This window comes from Anoplophora glabripennis, unplaced genomic scaffold (assembly GCF_000390285.2).
Source record: "Anoplophora glabripennis isolate ALB-LARVAE unplaced genomic scaffold, Agla_2.0 scaffold35, whole genome shotgun sequence".
Classification (NCBI taxonomy): domain Eukaryota; kingdom Metazoa; phylum Arthropoda; class Insecta; order Coleoptera; family Cerambycidae; genus Anoplophora; species Anoplophora glabripennis.
The window spans coordinates 605722-624131 of record NW_019417117.1 but is presented as its reverse complement, the minus strand read 5'-3'; the positions used below and the strand labels follow the sequence as shown (position 1 = coordinate 624131).

Genomic DNA, 18410 nt, shown 5'->3' with positions numbered 1-18410 from the left:
GCCAAGTTGCTGCGTCAGTAACCGAACCTGGTACATACTGCCAACCTCTTGGTTCTTCAATTGAGTTCGGAAAGACTATAAATGAAAGTTTAAAGACCTACGAGATTTATTCTCAATAAAATTGGTATACAATAATTTTAACATATTCGAAAGTAGGTCAAAACTGATGGGCTAGGGGTAAAAACTACCGCAACTTTTTTGTCGTCAATTTTTTCAAATGTTTTGGCGAAATTCAAACTTTTAATACAAAACGTACCGTTTTGGAGTAAAACTGAAAGCTTTATCATTTCACGAAAATATAAAAGCGAACAATTATCAATAGGTACGACACTCTTGTTAAAAGAGATCCATGATTGTGGGTCTCATGCTGATTTTATCTTCGAACACTGAATATATTTATGAAGTTAGGCAGTCTAATTATGGGACACCCTGTATAAATTTCAGATAGTATTACTTCACTGAAGTCACTAAGGTTTACGTAGTTATCGAAATTTTTATCAAATTTACTAGTTTCTAATACCCTAATTTCGAATAACGTTTAATTGTACATAAATCTTTTTTTAACGTTTCTTTTACTTATTCCAATTACGACTTTTCAAATCTTTTATGAATGAATATTTTATGTATTTTACTTAGCTGTTAAAATGTAAAGCAAAAATAATAAAATAATAAATGATCTATTTTCTTTACATCATAAAAAAAATTCGTTAAAGATATTGTTCCGAAACAAAAACGAAATTTGTCAAGTTCTCAAAGAAACCACCTATGTACATTTCATAGCGTAATCTCCTTTTTTTACCAAATATCTAGTTAGCGACGACTTTATCGACGAAGAATATCTAGAAGCATGCTAGGAATGCGAACGAACTTCAGTAGGTTTTTATTTACCTAGAAAAGCTTTCTCTAGTTCTTTATTGTATCAAGATTATTTTTTGTTCTGTTAGTTAAATAAGTGTGTTGCTCATTGTTTGTTAATCCCCCTGGTTCCATTACACAACAATAGTAGTGCTGTTCGAAATATAGGTAGCTGCGTTGATCCAGTTTTGTTTTCGATTAACGATACGGTAATCTAGTAGTTCATGAAAATATAGGATCAAAATAGGGCACAAATATTAAAATAGAAACAGACTTTTTAGAACTTCATTTCTTGTTTTGTTCGAAATTGTATTAAACAATTTGATATAAAAAATATAAAGTGTAGATACCAACGAAAATTGTATAGCATTTCTCAAGGTAATTTTTTTCTTAAAACTACACTCCTACAGCGAAAAAGCAGATAAATAAAAAACATACATCACTATAATCACTTTGCTTCGTAATTTGTTTTGAAAACCAATCCATTTTCTTTCTCAAAATTAATGGTTCTCTTTAAGTAGGTAAAGGAGACAGTTAAACTATTAATTTTGAGAAAGAAAACAGATCGATTTTCGAAATGTTAACTAACTTAAAGTGAAGTGATACGATGATGTTTTTTAAAATTTTTATAATTTATTTTCTTTATTGCGCTTTTTCAGTTAAAATAACTTTTGTATGATTTTGAATCAAGGTGTTGTTTGTTAATTTTTAAATTTATTTTTACATATAATAACCATATCAACGTTGAAAAGCTAATGCCGCACATGAACAATTTCAGATAATAACATTGTTTATTTGTTCTGATGAATATGTATACAGGGTCGTTGATATGTATGGAAACGGTCAATTATTTCTTATACTAAGATAGTTATCGAAAAATCATAAGATACAGGGGTTTTAGGATTTCTTAAAATCTATCACAATAAAGAAAAATTAAGTATACAGGATCAATCAAAAAGTAATAATGAAACAAAGTTGCTTTTTCTTTAATTGAACACGCTGTGTATTATTCCATATTTCAATTTCTCGAAATTCTAAATAAAATTCATATAGCACATCATGTACTTACCTAGCCTAGCCTAGAGATATTGAGCTGAAAGTAACTAGACTACATTTTTTGTGACCCCACAAAAAAAAATCAAGCGGGGTCATATCGGGAGATCTAGCTGGTCATTCAATTGCCCTTCTGCGTCCAATCAATTTATCAGGAAAAGTTTCATCTAGATATGCCTGTACCACACGTCCAAAATATGGATGAGCCCCATCATGTTGAACCCATATTTGTCCTGCAGGTAAAATTGGATTGTTATTGTTAGGGAATCGTCGTCGAATTTCTGGAATAATATGTTCTTGCAAAAGTAATAAATATGGTTCAGAGGTCAAATTTCCGTTTATAAAATAGGGTCCCATGACGTGTCCACCAAACATTTACTTTCTGTGGTCGTTGGGCGTGAACTTCCTCCATCCAATGTGGATTTTGGTCTAACCAATGCCTACAGTTGTGTCGGTTTACGTGCCCATTTGAACAAAATGTATATTCGTGGGAAAACAATATGGAGGTGACAGAGTTGACATTTTTGTTTAATTTATCCATAATAACTTCTCAGAACTTGATTCTACGATCATAATCGTCTTCACTCAATTCTTGTAACAAATGAATTTCATATGGATGTAATTTTTACTGTTTGCAAATTTTTTAATGGAATATCGACCCATGTTATTATTTAAAGCCCTCTGTTGTGTCGAATTTATTTATTTTCTACCACATTTAACATGATATTCAAAGAATTTTCTTCATTGGCAACGCTGACGGATCTTCCACTTTTTCGTCGATCTAAAACACCTCCAGTTTCATGAAAACTCTGCAATGTTTTCTATCACTATATCCTATGATCAATAAAACTTCAATACGCTCGGTTTCACTTAAACGTGCAATTTTTGCTAAAAAATTATTCACACTACATGTATTTTTGACATGTGTTGTTAAGATAAAAGAATGACGCGCCGTTGTTATGGAGTTAGAAACTTTCAATGGTAACTTGATGGACTATAAACTTAATGGACTAAAATATTTTTGTATAGGTAATTTGTAAGAAAATGATTTTCAAAGTTCTATATCTTCAAAGCGATTAAGTTTAGATACATGATGTGCTATGTGAATTTTGTTTAGAATTTTGTTTGGAACTATTTTTTGAGGTTATGAAAAATCCTGAGGTGTTGGGGTTAAATGGAATTTGGATTCAGCAACCCCGACAACATATGATAGACATTGTCAGACTCCAGGGGTAATTTTCTCGATCTTTTTTGTCGAGTTGTGTTACACAGGGTGTTCCATTAAAGAAAAATGAGCTTTATTTCGTCATAACTTTTTGACTGATCCTGTATACTTAATTTTTATTTATTGCAATTGATTTTTAAAAACCCTAAAACGTTTGTGTCAATGATTTTTCGATAGCTATCTTACTTTAGGAGATAATCGACCGTTTCCATACATAGTAGCGACCCTGTATTTTTTAGTTATTTATTTTTATTTCCCGTCACCCTATGTAGGAATATTGATTGCAATTTTAGTGATATAAAAATCACATAAAATTCTCATTGAATATAAAAAGTTAGGTAGGTACCACCAAAAATTTTACATTTTATTACAATTAATTTTTTACGGGTATTAAAATAGTATACCCAGTAATTTCTAACATAAATATTAGTTTCAGTTAATGATGCGACGATGACGTACAAATATTATAACGACTGAAATTTTTAATAAACCATATGAAATCCATAAATTATTATTAATTAAAAAAATACACATACCTAAAAATTTCTCCACAAATTGACTTTTACAGGTACCGAAATATTATACCCGGTATTTTAAGCATAAATATTAGGCTCTATTTAATGAGAAGTTGACGTATGGAAATTATAAGACCGAAAATTTCACAGGAGTTCGTGATTTTAAATCCGACTGCGATTTCTGAGAAATGTTTAATTAATAGCGAGCCATCAGTTATAGACTGTGCAATTGATTGGTCCTATTAATTTTACCGGAAAATGACTTTGTGCTTATTTTACAGATTTAATCAGGGTATCGTTGTTATTACGAGCAGAAAGTGTATTTAGATGAGCAACTTTCACGGCCGTTTATTTGGGCACCTGATTAACATTAAGGATAGGTTTACAGGGCAGGACCGGCCTGGCCTACATGTCTACGTAAAAAATCGAATTAATTTCAAGTTTTAAAGAATTTCAAATATTTTTTTATTAAAATCAAATTATGACGACTTTAATTTTCACCGGACACCACTGGATTTATAAGAGTAAGCCTTATTCAACGAAAAATTAAAAATTACAAAAGATAAGAGTGGTTTATTTTAAAAAAAAATGAAAACGCCTAAAAAACCAAACATACTGTATAAAAAAATAAATATTAAGAAATTGACTTAGAGATCACGTCATACATATGGAAAGGGGATATGAAGAAAGTATGCAGAATGCAATACAACCAGCAGTCTATTTCGTTTTAAATTTAGTTGAGGAGCAACCTACTATTTCGACAAGAATGGGACCCAAATGAAACATTAGGGTATACCTATGTACTGTGAACATACTTTTGTAGAAGGAAAGCGATTTTGCAATTTACGAAAAAAGTTATGTGTCTCACCTAGGAATTTTCAAATTGGCTTCTTTAATTGTTATGAAATAGATTTATTTTCATAAAATAAACTTAAAATTCAAATTAAATGGGCAAATGATACTTTCTGTTAAAATCACAGCAGTTTGAATTATACAGGGTGTAAGAAGTTTAACTGACATTACTTCAGCAACAAAAAGTTGAGTATTACAGGGGCGTAAGATTAACAGTTTTTAAAATACAGCGAGTATTAACATTGGGGAGTTTCATCACAACGTGACAACAGCGCTTAACCTGCTGATGCACACCACGTGTACACGCGGCAGACTTGTCCTACGGAAAAAATGTAAACAGCTATTATTGTGAAACATTTAGTAAATTTTAAGACAATTTGTTTTCCAGTTTTTAAATGAATAAAATAAAATGTACCGATTTTGTAGTACGAAGATAATGTTGTGCTTCAATTTTAGCTCGAATTTTAGTAATTATGAATCTCTTAAAACAGGAACTTAACTCTTAATCAAATTATGTATTTGAAAAATATGTAATTAAGGTTCCCTTAAAATTAATGACATTGTGACTGAATCACCCTTATATTGTGAAATATCACTTTTGTATTCAAGAATACAAAGTTTTTAGCGAAAAAAAAAACATTTGAAAATGCAAATGCGAATGTGTATTAAACAATATCTGAAAAGAGAAGATGTGCCAATTAAGTAGGTGATAATAATAAAATAAGCAACTAACTATTTGAGATGACTGCAATGACTTATAGTTTTAGTCCAGGCGGTATCTGTTTTATAAAGGGTATACTTGGGTAAAACGCATATGATCGGAGATTTTTACTTTAACGGCTTCTAAACAACATTAAAAATCATAATTTCTCTATGCAAATAAAAAAAAAACGTGGGCTTAATTGTTATTGTAAAAAAGTATAAAAAAATAGCAAAAAAATTCATTTTTTTCTTGGATTTCTCGTCGACAACTTAGCAACTATTCATTTTAGACAAAAATGGAAGAGGAAAAAAGTTTTGTAATTAAATTTTGATCAAGATAGAGTTAGTTGCAATTCGAAAAAATAATTATTGTTATTGCAAAAATCGGAAAAATCATTTAAAAAATTGCAAAAAATGCTAGTTTATTTGTCAATTTTTTTCAGACACTTGAATAATACCTAGGATCTTCATACTTTTCCCAATTAAACTTCTTAGTGCATAGAATCATCACACCAAATTTCATCCAATTCGGTTCGATAGTTTTTACATAATAATTGTTTAATTTTTTTATTTTTTTTAAATTAAAAAATTTTCAAAATCAAATTTCTAAAAATCTAAAGCCTTTGAATACTTGAAAATTTCACCACAAAAAGAAGAGCTCTCAAGCTTTAAAATGCTTTTTGAAAAATTCAAATCGGACGATTAGGTGAGCCGTGGTGATTGTTTAAACATTTTCGCAATTTTCACGCTTATAAACAATTGCAATAATTTAATGTTTTTTTCAAATTTTTGGTAATACTAGTAAGTTTGTTTAAATATTATAAAATTGTTTAAACAATAATTATTTAAATAAACAACTGAAAATTGGTATTAATTTTTAGTTGTACAATCAATTTCTAAAAATCTTTAAAAAAAAATAAATTGTGAATAATTATAATTTTAATTTTTTCGGTTACTCTTAAAATATTTATCTAAAAATTATTATTTTTTACATAAAAAGTATAAGAATCTTTTGGATACTTCAATAAACAGTACACACTTTTCATGATTTTTCAAATTTTACTATTTATTTCATTTTTTTTTTACATTTAATCTAATCTAATTATTTTACTAGTTGGTCGTCGATTTCCTTTTGCAACTGTAAAATATCATTTTCTAACGACACTGAAATCTGATTGTCGAGTTCTCTTACACTTTCTTCTGACATTCTTCTTCAAAATCGATTTTGAACTCGTCTACTTTCACTGTTTTGTAAGCATTTTTACACATTTGTCCTTGGCAATCGGTGTAATACTTCTAAAAAATCGATTGAAAAAAACATTAAATTATTGCAATTGTTTAGAAGCGTGAAAATNGCGTAAATTGGTATTTATGGCCTGTTTAGAGCTGATCGAAAAAGCAGCTGGAGTTGATTCGCTTCTCCAATGCATTGAAACTAGTTTTTTAAACGAACTTGATGCTAAACGGGAGATAACTTGTGTTCTAATCAGAGATCGGAAATGTTAGGGAGGCTGTAATGTGGTACAGGGTTGGCTGTAGGCAGGGTTTTCTTTTATGTAATTTTATTAAAACAAAAAGTGATACAACCCTTGCTTTCTCATACCTACACTCTTTACATTATAAGAATATACAGTGTGTTCAATTAAGTCGACACCATATGGGAATTTTTATTTTTAGTTTTATGAAAAAAAGTTATTCGTGCATGATAAAAAGTTCTGCATGGCCTAAAACCCAAAATGAAGCAATCAGATTTCAATTTTTTGCAGTCCTATACGAGGTTTGTCGAAAAACGCTCAAGAGTAAAGTACCTTTATTTTTTACAATCAATCATCAGTCCGTCCCTGTCGGCGAAATATTATCGAGGTGTATGTGCAAGGCTAACGATAAATATTTAGTCTAAGAACGCGTATACTTCTACGGACATCCCAGAAATGTGTTTACACCTTGATCCACAAAAACACGTAAAAATATGGCCGTTATAAGAAAGATCAGGTGTACCTACCTACGGGTATTAATAACATCGCCAAAATAGCTGCTTTACGACCCCTATAAAATAAAGTTATGATGTTCCGCGTCGAGCAACAACAAACTTTGTTTAATAAGTACAGTAGATAAACAAATACAGAACCCTGTACAAATATGGGTAGCACCCCATACCGGTTGCTTCATTGACAGTTTTATGTTTCACGATGAATTTGAGGTGCTTGGAAATATTATACATGGTTTTTCGGGACCCGAACAACAACCCAGGAAGGTGATACTCGAAATGATGTGTAAAAGGTTAATAAAACATCATATTTTGTTGAATATACACAAGTTATATACAAAGTACAAAAACAATAAAGAATATAGTATAGATAAAGAGAGAGAAAGAGAGAATAATGTATAAATGTGCAAAATTCTGTTTCTTCGAGTGAAAATATGTTTCATCTGTCCAGTGCCCGATTTACAGTGGTGGGGGCCTGTAGGCTGAAAATTGGTGGGAGCCTATTCTAGAAAAAAAAACCTTTGTTCATGATGGGAAGGTCTTAAAAAAAATCTTAAAAAAAATTAGTTTTCATAAAAAAAAATTGTTAACATAATGGGGGCCCCTAATTGATGGGGGCCTGTAGGCTGCAGCCTACACCAGGCTATAGGTAAATCAGGCACTACATCTGTCGAATATGACATGTCAACAATAAAATTCATATATTTTATTGTTATTTTCTACTAATCAGTGCAAAACAATAATGCATTGAGAAAAAGCTTCCTTGAAACGAGTAGAAGGCTAGTTTTTTGGAAATGTCAAATCTTTATAATTATATTTAGTTCGTATTCACTGTTTAATTAATTATTAAATTGATATAATTGTGAAAATTGAATTCATTTCCATCGCAGTCAATATATTAATTTTCCGGAATTAAATAATTATTTACGCAGGGTGTTTCAGAAAACATGGGCCAACGCTCGGAGGCATATTCCTAACCTAAAAACAAGATTATTTTTTCATGTCAACATGGGTCCGATTTCGCTTCGTTCCTTAGCGATAGGGTTTCGAAGTTTTAAAATAAAATATATTTTTTCCAAAAATCTAGATATCCACTTGAGGGAATTAAATTAAATTTGAACAACTAACTATTTACAACCGAATACACATTCCTAGGTTTATCAAAGTTTACAGAATAAATATATGTCAAAACGAAAAAAATTATCACCGGCAGAACTCTGTACGATGATTTTCCTAAGTAGAATTTTTCTTTGAAAAGAAAGTGTTTCAGATCGGAAAAAATGAATATCTCGGAAACTTCTTGATTATTTTATCTAAAAAAATTTGTGGTTATTTAAGATTGCAAATTTTGAAAATTTATATCTGGAAAGTACTCGGAATGACAAACCTATTAGTTCAAAAAACAGCCCTTATACCCTTATAGTTTTGCTGTAAATAAGGGTTAACTTTAACTGGCTATAACTCCGAAAATAATGGGCGGATTATCAGATTTTTTTTAAAATACTCGTCTTTCCGAGTACTTTCCAACCATATTTTAAAACTATCTTGTTCAAAATTTAATTACAAAACTTTTTTCCTCTTTCATGTTTGTCTAAAATTAATAGTTGCTAAGTTGTCGACGAGAAATCCAAGAAAAAATGAATTTTTTTGCTATTTTTTATACTTTTTTGCAATAACAATTAAGCCCACGTTTTTTTTATTTGCATAGAAAAATTATCATTTCTAATATTATTTAGAAGCCGTTAAAGCAAAAATCTTCTAAGAAATACATTTATTCCCTAAAATTAAATATTAAATATTATCACATAAATGCACAACAGCAAACAGTTAACGGATCATGTAGAAAAGAATAATATCAACCATTACTGTGCACATAGTGTGAAATGTACGTACATTATGGATGAAATTAGTTGGAATGAGGTTTGGAAAGCCTCACTAAAATTATATTTACAATTTAATAGCCAATTCGTTCCCTGGATCTTAATTAGAACTGAATGTAGGGTTCTGTCTAATTTAAAACTGTTGTATCGACAGTGATTTTATAACCACTATTGACTTGGATTTATATATTAATTAATTCTAACCACTACACCAATGACAAGTGACTTATCCTTTTGGAGCCAGACTTTATTTCATTATTTTTTTATTTTTACAGAACTGGTGACATATCCAAGGAATAAAGAAAAAACTTAAACTTTGCTACAAATAAATGCTTTAGACAATGTACTGGCATTGGCTGGTTATGGTTTACTATTATTATGATTGATTTTTATTCTTTAGAGTCTTAAATTTGACTGATAAATTGCCTAATTTCATGCAAACGGAAAAAATTTACCACAAATGTAGCGTGTTTTGACAATTTCTTGAACAGTTTATTGGGTAAAAAAAATTCTAAATTTTAACTATTAGTTTCAAAAGTGAGTTTGCATAAAGGCCAACTTTTCAAATAGTGTTTTTCCATGGCACCACTGATTCTCGTATATCAACATTAACGTAGCTATCATAAATAGCGATCTAATTTTGAAACATTGCCACTCAGATCTGATTATTTTCACTCTTTTCGACCGTTTTCACCCCCAGACGTCCCGCAGAACGAATGGGCGTGCTAACCCATAAGAGATATCATCCCCCTCCTACATAAAATCCACCCTCAACCGTTTCATACGAGCCAGACGACAAAGCGGTAGGTGGCGCGTCGTTCTTATTAATTTATTCATGATTTATGGTCCAAAAGTGCTGATTGCATTTTCTAGATATGTATCTGTAATGCTCTCGCGTAAATTGGTATTTATGGCCTGTTTAGAGCTGATCGAAAAAGCAGCTGGAGTTGATTCGCTTCTCCAATGCATTGAAACTAGTTTTTTAAACGAACTTGATGCTAAACGGGAGATAACTTGTGTTCTAATCAGAGATCGGAAATGTTAGGGAGGCTGTAATGTGGTACAGGGTTGGCTGTAGGCAGGGTTTTCTTTTATGTAATTTTATTAAAACAAAAAGTGATACAACCCTTGCTTTCTCATACCTACACTCTTTACATTATAAGAATATACAGTGTGTTCAATTAAGTCGACACCATATGGGAATTTTTATTTTTAGTTTTATGAAAAAAAGTTATTCTTGCATGATAAAAAGTTCTGCATGGCCTAAAACCCAAAATGAAGCAATCAGATTTCAATTTTTTGCAGTCGTATACGAGGTTTGTCGAAAAATGTAAATTTTGCTCAAGAGTAAAGTACCTTTATTTTATACAATCTACAATCGTTATTAAGAAAAGTTGATCCTAATAGAAAACTACTGTCAGATATCCAATATCCATCTACCATTAAGAACAATAATTTTTGGGTATAAACATAGTAGGAAGTAAACAAATAAATTATAATTTAATTTTGCAAGTCATAAAACATTTATTGTATTGAATTCATTGGTTTGTTGGTGCATCTTAGATTTAATGCCGATCTCTAGACGTTTATCAGTGCTAACTAATACAGAGAAGAGTTTGTAAAGATAACAAAATCTGTTTTTTAATGCATTTTGGAAAAATATTGAAGAGGAAAAAAAGTTTTAAAATTGAATTTTGCACAATATACTGTAAGTTAAAAATGTTAAAAATAATTGATGAAGAAAAGGGAAAATAAATAAGTTTTTTGGATAATTTTTTAAAAATATTTTAATTGCTCCGAGGACATTCTAATTTTGGTAAAAGAAACTTTAGAGTATAACAAAACAACACACCAAGTTTCATTAAAATCGGCTATATAGTTTTCGCAAAATATATTTTTTTAAATTTTGATAAAAAATTTTCGAATTTTCAAAATGTTGCGCAGCCTCAAATAAAGCATCTAGATACTTGATACTTTTTCACATAGAAAAGACGGCTAAACTTTTCAAATGGTTTTTGAAAAATTGAAATCGGTTGATTAGGACGACCACAGTAAATTTTTAAAGTTAACACTCTTTTTTTTAATTTTTAAACAATTATCAATTTGCAATTTAATTTTTTTCAAAAATTATAATTTTAAAGTAGTCGGAAAGACGCTTCTTTAAAAAAAAAACGTTTATTGGTTCTCGAGATATAAGCGGTCAAAGTTTATCGGCATTTACCGTTAATTTATAAACAATTTAGCAATAATCTTTGATCCAGTGGCTTCGTTTTCCTAAGTTCTAAGCTGGAAAAAAATTTCATATTCATAAATTATCGGCAACACAGATAAACCAAAGGAAAAGCTGTCGCTCGCACGCGCGAAAAGTGACTCAAAACACGAAAAGTGGTGGAGGGGGCTTTCGTTCCGAGACTGAATTCGGAGGTTCAAAATGCGAAGGTACGAAAAAAATAGCATTATCTCGGCTTCTAATGGACCAATTTCGATCTTTTTTTAAATCCGATGTCTCGCGAGCCAAGGAATTCGAATACGAAAACAGATCCGCCCTGGTCTATTGTCACCACAAAGTTTCCGATGATTACAAATAGAAAGATTGCATTTCACATCACTTAATTTTTATAATCGGTACAAAACACATTTTCCTTAAATGCAATATTATTAATTCCACTGCTGTTTTACTTTAAAAACATTTCAACAAAAATGTTACCTACTTTCTACAAAACCGCAAACACCCTTGAAATTTTAAATCTTGGTTGTTAACTCTGTTTACATTTTTTGTACCACATTTTATAATTTACCATAGATACATCTTGTAATTTTTAGCTTCAATTGCAAGCTCCAACTTTAATTCAACATTTTAGTAATGTCTTAGTTATTTCAAAAGAAATAAAACTGATTCATACATTAGTTGAACGAAGTAATCATTAAAATTTTAAATTTTATTGTAGTAACTATTCCTTGCTTTACCCTAAACTATTTATTAGCCGACTATTTTTATATTTTTTATTAAATTTTGCTGACTAATATTTTTTATTCACGCAATGCTTGCAACGCGGGTGTAACTATTAATATTGTAACATTGCATGCCTAGCTCATTTTTTATTATTTCTGTAATATGGGTCATGGTCTTTTCATAAAACTTTCTGATCGTAAATAATAACTCTAATTTGTTTATGACTTCTTATGACATACGTGAATAATTACTTATTTTCTAGAGATAGGTATATCGCGTAAATATTTTCAGACCTCGAGTTTCAGCTGAAGTGCTGACCTGTTTATTATCTCCCACTGATTTTTGGATTATAATTACATGCTGAAAGTAACACAAACAGCCTGTCGTATATTTTAATGTCAAAGTATTCAGTAACCTTAATTTTGACTAATTACTTGCAAAATATTGCTACTGAAGTCTATTTCGGTTTAAAAAAAGAAATATGCAACTTTATTTATCAATAGCACTTGTAAATACGTATTCATATTTCTGTACTTATAAAATGCACCTATATCGTAACTCCTACCATAATAAAGATCTTTAAAAATGGTTTTATTACAAGTCTAATAATGGTTCCAACAAATACCTACTTAATTAATTTATTACACTACAGGGTGTTTCTTAAGTAGAAGTCAAAAATCCAGGGGCGTATTGCAAAAATAAGGGTTTTTTTGTTACGTAAATGTGGGATCTTAGGACAGCCATTGTCCAGCTACAGCGTGTCAAAAATTAAATAAATCAGTTTTTAATTTTTAATTTCTAAACCGCTTGAGGTAATTTAACCAATTTCGGTATTCGTATTTAATATGACAGTAGGTATTAAACAAAAAATTACCAGCTTTAGGAACTTACCAATGGCGGAGGTGTGGGGTGTGGGTATCATTAATACAAATAAAATTGGTCATCATATGTGCCATTGTATTATCTTCACTTTTTGTTTCTTTAACTTTTTTCTATTCCAAATCGATTAACAACAAAATTGATTTATTTGATCAAGTGCATTTTTACAGTTACTTAAAATACTTAGACATATCTTATGGAGGCCATGCAAAACAAGAATAATAAGAAGCCGTCATCTTGTTTAATATTGTGTATTGTCAAATTAAGCTTATTTTTTAAAAAGATTATGTTTTAATAATGGCTTATACATATTGAAATGCTAAAATGGCTATTATATGGTTTACATTTATGGTCTTGTATATGGAAATAGAACGTAGACTAGGCGAATTTATATACCTATACCTATGAAATGATTTCCAAATCATCCGAATCCAAGAATATTCAGAAATGTTTTTCAACGTCTTTCGGACTCGGGCTCATTTCAGAAAGGTCCAATTCCTAAAAGACCTTTGATATTAAAATGCCTGTGTTGGAAGAAGCTATCCTACACGAAATTGAAGAAAACCCAAATATTAGTACTAATAGAAAAATCGGTGCAAATCTTAATGTGAATCATAAATTAGTTTGGTCCGTTCTGAAACATCAACAGTTATATCCGTATCAAATACAAAGGGTGCAAGCCTTACTGTCGCAAGACTATCCTGCTCACCTACAATTTTGCCAGTGGATTTTGCAAAAAATTTTAACAAAATGTTGACTTTACCGATGGCATATTGTTTACCGACGAAGCTAATTTTTCCAGAGATGCTATAATGAACTTCCACAATAAACACATTTGATCTGATGAAAACCCTTATGCCATAATGGAACCTCGATTTCAACATCAGTTTTCTTTGAATGTATGGGTGGGTATTATTGGAAATTTTCTTGTTGGGCCAAGAACTTTAACCGGTGCCTCCTACAGACATTTTCATGAAAACGTTTTACCTGAACTACTTGACGATGTTCCCTATGCGCTATGGAAAAGAATTTGGTTTATGGACGACGGGGCTTCCCCACATTTTAGTTTGACTGCTCGTGAATTTTTAAATGAAAGATTCGGCAATAACATGGTTGGACGAGGCACTCAAGAACCTTGGCCACCCAGATCACCCGATATGAACCCTATTGATTTTTTTGTTTGGGGACATCTGAAGACATTAGTTACGTCAACAAATTATAGCCGATTGTGATGTGATAATTTTTTTTTAATTTTTGATCACAGAATACGCCTCTGAATTTTTATCCTCTACTTAAGAAACACCCTGTATATATAACGTGCAGACGCTAAATACAATACATAAATGCACAGTAGTATTCATTTATGTTCACGTATTCTGAATAGTACATCACCTAAAAATCTGTAGAAGTATTTATTATTGATACTGAAAGGGTATTTATGATACTACGATTTTAGAATTTTTATAAATCTAACATGAAAAACGTTCTCAGACATTTTTTATTATAACATAAATTTGAGTACATAGCAGCAATAATGCATAACCACTGGTTTAATTAACACTACTTTACATTATTATTTTACATCTAGCAACACGGAGACAGGGTAGCAGATACTGTACAAAAAGCAGTTTATAAATCCGTTTTTGACACAGTATGATATGCAACCAGTAAATCAGCTCTAGCGGATAAATAAGTATTGAGTGACATATACTCATACGTTTACGGATTATAAGTTATGCAACCACACTTACAAGTTGGAGTATATTTAGTTGCACGATAACAGGAATAAGAATTTTTACAAAATTTATTTCTTTTAAATTATAATTCCCAGTATTATATGATTCATACATCCAAGCCTTCTTTTGTTCTGACCCCGTTCTGAATTATTTATGAGTATGTGTTTAATATATGCTATAAATCAGAAGTCTGACACGAAAGAACAATAATTATCGAGTATGTAATCCTCCTACTCAGAAATGATCTGTACTTTCTGTTCTGCTTTATTAAAATAACTAAAATTCATATGTCTGCTGAGAAGTAATTCGATATTCAACGGATACATAAGAAATAAATGCGAAACGCTTTTCTAGGATTATAAAAAATAAATATGTTTTTTATTAAAATAGTCTTTTTTTCCATCGTACATAATTTAAACAACATTTTATATATTTGTAATATATAAACTTAAAAAACTTAAGGTAAGGAAATGTTAAAATTAAAATACTGAATAAAGAGGAAGGATTAAACAGCAAAAATATAAGTTAAAAAGCCCAACGAGATAAGGTAACTTAGACAAGTCAAACAATGAAAAAAAAAAATTAGAGAAGCTGTACAGGTCGAGAAATTAGGTAACAAAATATAAAAATCATAAATTATTAAATTATAATACAAATTATAAGTTATTTTTTGGAAAGACTTAGGGGTAACACGACAATAACTCAACTACATATTAAAGCTAAGTTTCAGTTCATTCTGTTCTGATGCGGTCGCTTTCCATCACAATCCTGGTCGACTCCCAAACCTGAGTCCGAATGCTCATGGTGTATCCTAAAATTTGGGAAATTTTCCTGGATGGAACTGCTATAACCACCCAGGTGGCTCCCGCCATAGTAACCAGACGGTTGTAACGGCTCTGGTAAGCCAAGTATGGAATTACTATTACTGTCATGATGATCAGGGTATGAAAAATTAGAATATGTATCGTTCAACAAACCGTGATGGTTGTAGCTAGGGTTTTTGTCGTTGTAATGATGCGAATGGTGTGAGTATGAGGAAAGCGTGCTTGTACGACTCTTATCGTCGCTTTTTGTTGAATTTGAGTGTTTTAATTTAACATGCTTGGAATAGTTCGTTTGGACAACTGTATACGGTATTTCTTTAAGTTGTAAATCACTCAATCCAGTAGTCTCTACGAGGTCAAACTCCAAATGCTTCTTGAACTCATTCGATAGCCAGGGTTTGGAGTCCCCTGGTGATCGTGATCGTGACCTGTGCTTTCTATGTTTGTTTCTCCTTCCCGTGCTGTTGTAGTCTCCAGGTTCAGGCTTCCTTTCGTTGTTTTTCCTACTACTGATCACATTAGCTTGTTGGATACTATTCGAGTTACTGTCTCTGGAGATGTTCTTTTGCACTTCTTGCCATTGCAGTCCGGAATCAACTAATTCGTAATAATTATCGGATTTGGATCGACTAGATCTTCGTTCTGTAGACTTAGAATCGTATTCTGAACCGGAATCTTTCCGGCTTCTCGATTTTCTCTTCCTGTGCTTCCTCCTGGACCTCGAAGAACTTTTCGACAGCTCACTTTCATTATCCGAGGTCCTGCTTCTGTGTTTTCTCTTTTTACAATTTCTCGAATCGTTAGAACTCTGACTGTCCACGGAAGAGGACCTATATCTACCTGATCTAACGGAGCGAGGACTAGGAGGTGCAGAACTGTTATTGTATAAGCCTTTGGAGAGGGGTTGAGACCAAGGAGCACTTCTCGTACTATGTGGGGAATCGAATTTTTTGGTATTAGAGATACTAGTTAACGTATTCGTATTATATACACTTTCAAAATTGTCCGCAGGTAAGGGGAGAGATATATGCTTCACTTCTTGGGCGTAAGGTGATTTCACGGGGTCATTCACTACAGGGGGCTCGTTGTTTGTGAGGTTAAGTCTCCTCGAGTACTTTCTCGATGGTTTACGGGAAAACGTAGGGGGTTGTCTTAGCTTCATCTGAGCATCTCTAACGGCTTGTTTTTCCGTACGACCACTATATCTAAAACGTGAGCCGAGCGCGAAAATGTCAGGGGACGTGGGGGTTACTTGTACTAATCTAAAGAAAGCGTGGTGTTCGACACAGCATTTCCACAGATGTTTACATGCGGACTTCGATGGAGTTTCGAAACCATATGTGCACTCGTCATTGTTCTTGTCAGTCACTCGCAGCATGAAGTACCTGCCTTTGAAGTATATTTTAGTAATTCTAGGCCAGTAGTAGTTTCCAACGGTGTTTTTATTGCGTAACACTATTATACCACTTGGTGTCAGTCCTAGGAAGTACTCCACGTGATCTTCACCCAACACGGGGTGTAGATCCACTCCGTAGTTTTCCAACCACTTAACTTTGTCCAAGTAATTCATTTCCGCTTGAGACGGTAATTGTCCGATCAAGGTTTGGTGTAGTTCAGCCATACGCATCTCCAGTTCCACGCTCTGATTTGGTAAGAAGCGGAATTCCGATACATATCCGGGACTGTGCCTCCTGGGGTCGTAGTCTCCTAGTTCCGATTGTAAAATATAAGCACCTAACTCTGATGCTAGCTCGAAGGGAACCAACAGACGTCCTTGCAAGATATCCTGCTTGATTTGCAAAAAAAATTGGTACCTAGTGATCTCTTCCAACAGTTTACAAGGGTCGGCTGCGTAGAACTTAACACCGAAATACAGCGTGTAGGGATCGGGTCCTTTGATTTGCTTGTTTAATTTTTTCGTGGGGTCCAACCAATGCGTCTGCCCATTTTGATCGAGGTACCGCAGTCCAAAATAAGCTGTCTCCAAGAGGTTAAGGTGGCGAAAGACTACGTCCAGCAAAGCTTGCCCCGTACTGTTATTCTGTATCTCGTGAACTAACTCAGTCTCATCCAGGAACACAATTTTGCAGTGTACAGAGTATACTTTGGAACAGAAACACTCCATTTTAAATCAATTTCCTTTGGAAATTAATAAAAGAATGCTGCGCGGACCTAAAAAGAGAATTTTATAAGTAAATAGGTCGCGAGTTTAATTCGGCGAACAAACTTACATTTACAAGTTCATAATCACAATTATGATTAGCCTTGTATATTGGACTTAGAGGAAGGGCAATCACCTCTTGAAGTTCACTAGTGGTTCACTGCACACTGCATACTGAAGAGCTATTTTGACCACGAATAGCCAATGATGGCTTGCATTGTCTTAGCATTCCCTTTCCACCGTGTCTTGAGCCATGCCATGTTCCACAGGTGATACCCATGCTCATAGACGAGCTTTTGTTGCACACCTCGCCGAGAACAGGACGGAGACTGTTATGAATGCCCGTTTTTACGTTCGATTTACATCTGAAAGAGTCAACACTGACCACCGGGCAATAAATTTTATTTATCCGTGAAAAAGGGACTCATTAGTAACGCAAATTTATGTTACGATTGCCGTTCTGTTGAGGCGGTCGTCCGCGAGCTGCCAGGCTTATACGAGGTGTTCAAAAAGGCATTGTGCGGCAGTTTTGTAATGTGGTCGAATAAATTACACGACTGAAATGGCGAAATGGGTGTCCGCCCACGCGTCTTTTTTCACCGCGGATCCAGTGGCGGCAGACGGGGAGAATGATTAAAATAACGTTTAAAAAAAATTTAAATGTAACTACAGAACAATATAATAATTCGCACTGCCTACAAAGCTTCGTTTATAAGAAATGTGGTTAGTTTTTTGAAAAATAAAGCTATATTCTATACTACATGTTGTTTTCCTTAGATCATTTTAGT

At 32.4% G+C, this 18410-nt stretch overlaps 1 protein-coding gene across 1 annotated transcript; it reads right to left on the bottom strand.

Annotated features, from left to right (window-relative positions):
• Window positions 1–15115: 15115 nt before the first annotated feature.
• LOC108912415 (band 4.1-like protein 4) lies at window positions 15116–17922 on the bottom strand. The gene is made up of 2 exons (XM_018717627.1): window positions 17693–17922; window positions 15116–17633 (listed from the first exon to the last, which is right to left on the bottom strand). Exon 2 carries the CDS (start codon window positions 17584–17586, stop codon window positions 15364–15366), a length of 2223 nt encoding a protein of 740 aa, XP_018573143.1. The 5' UTR covers window positions 17587–17633; window positions 17693–17922; the 3' UTR covers window positions 15116–15363.
• Between the last annotated feature and the right edge of the window lie 488 nt (window positions 17923–18410).

Coding starts and splice junctions, on each gene's coding strand:
- LOC108912415 (XM_018717627.1), bottom strand. CDS start 17,586: ATGGAGTGTTTCTGTTCCAAAGTATACTCTGTACACTGCAAAATTGTG.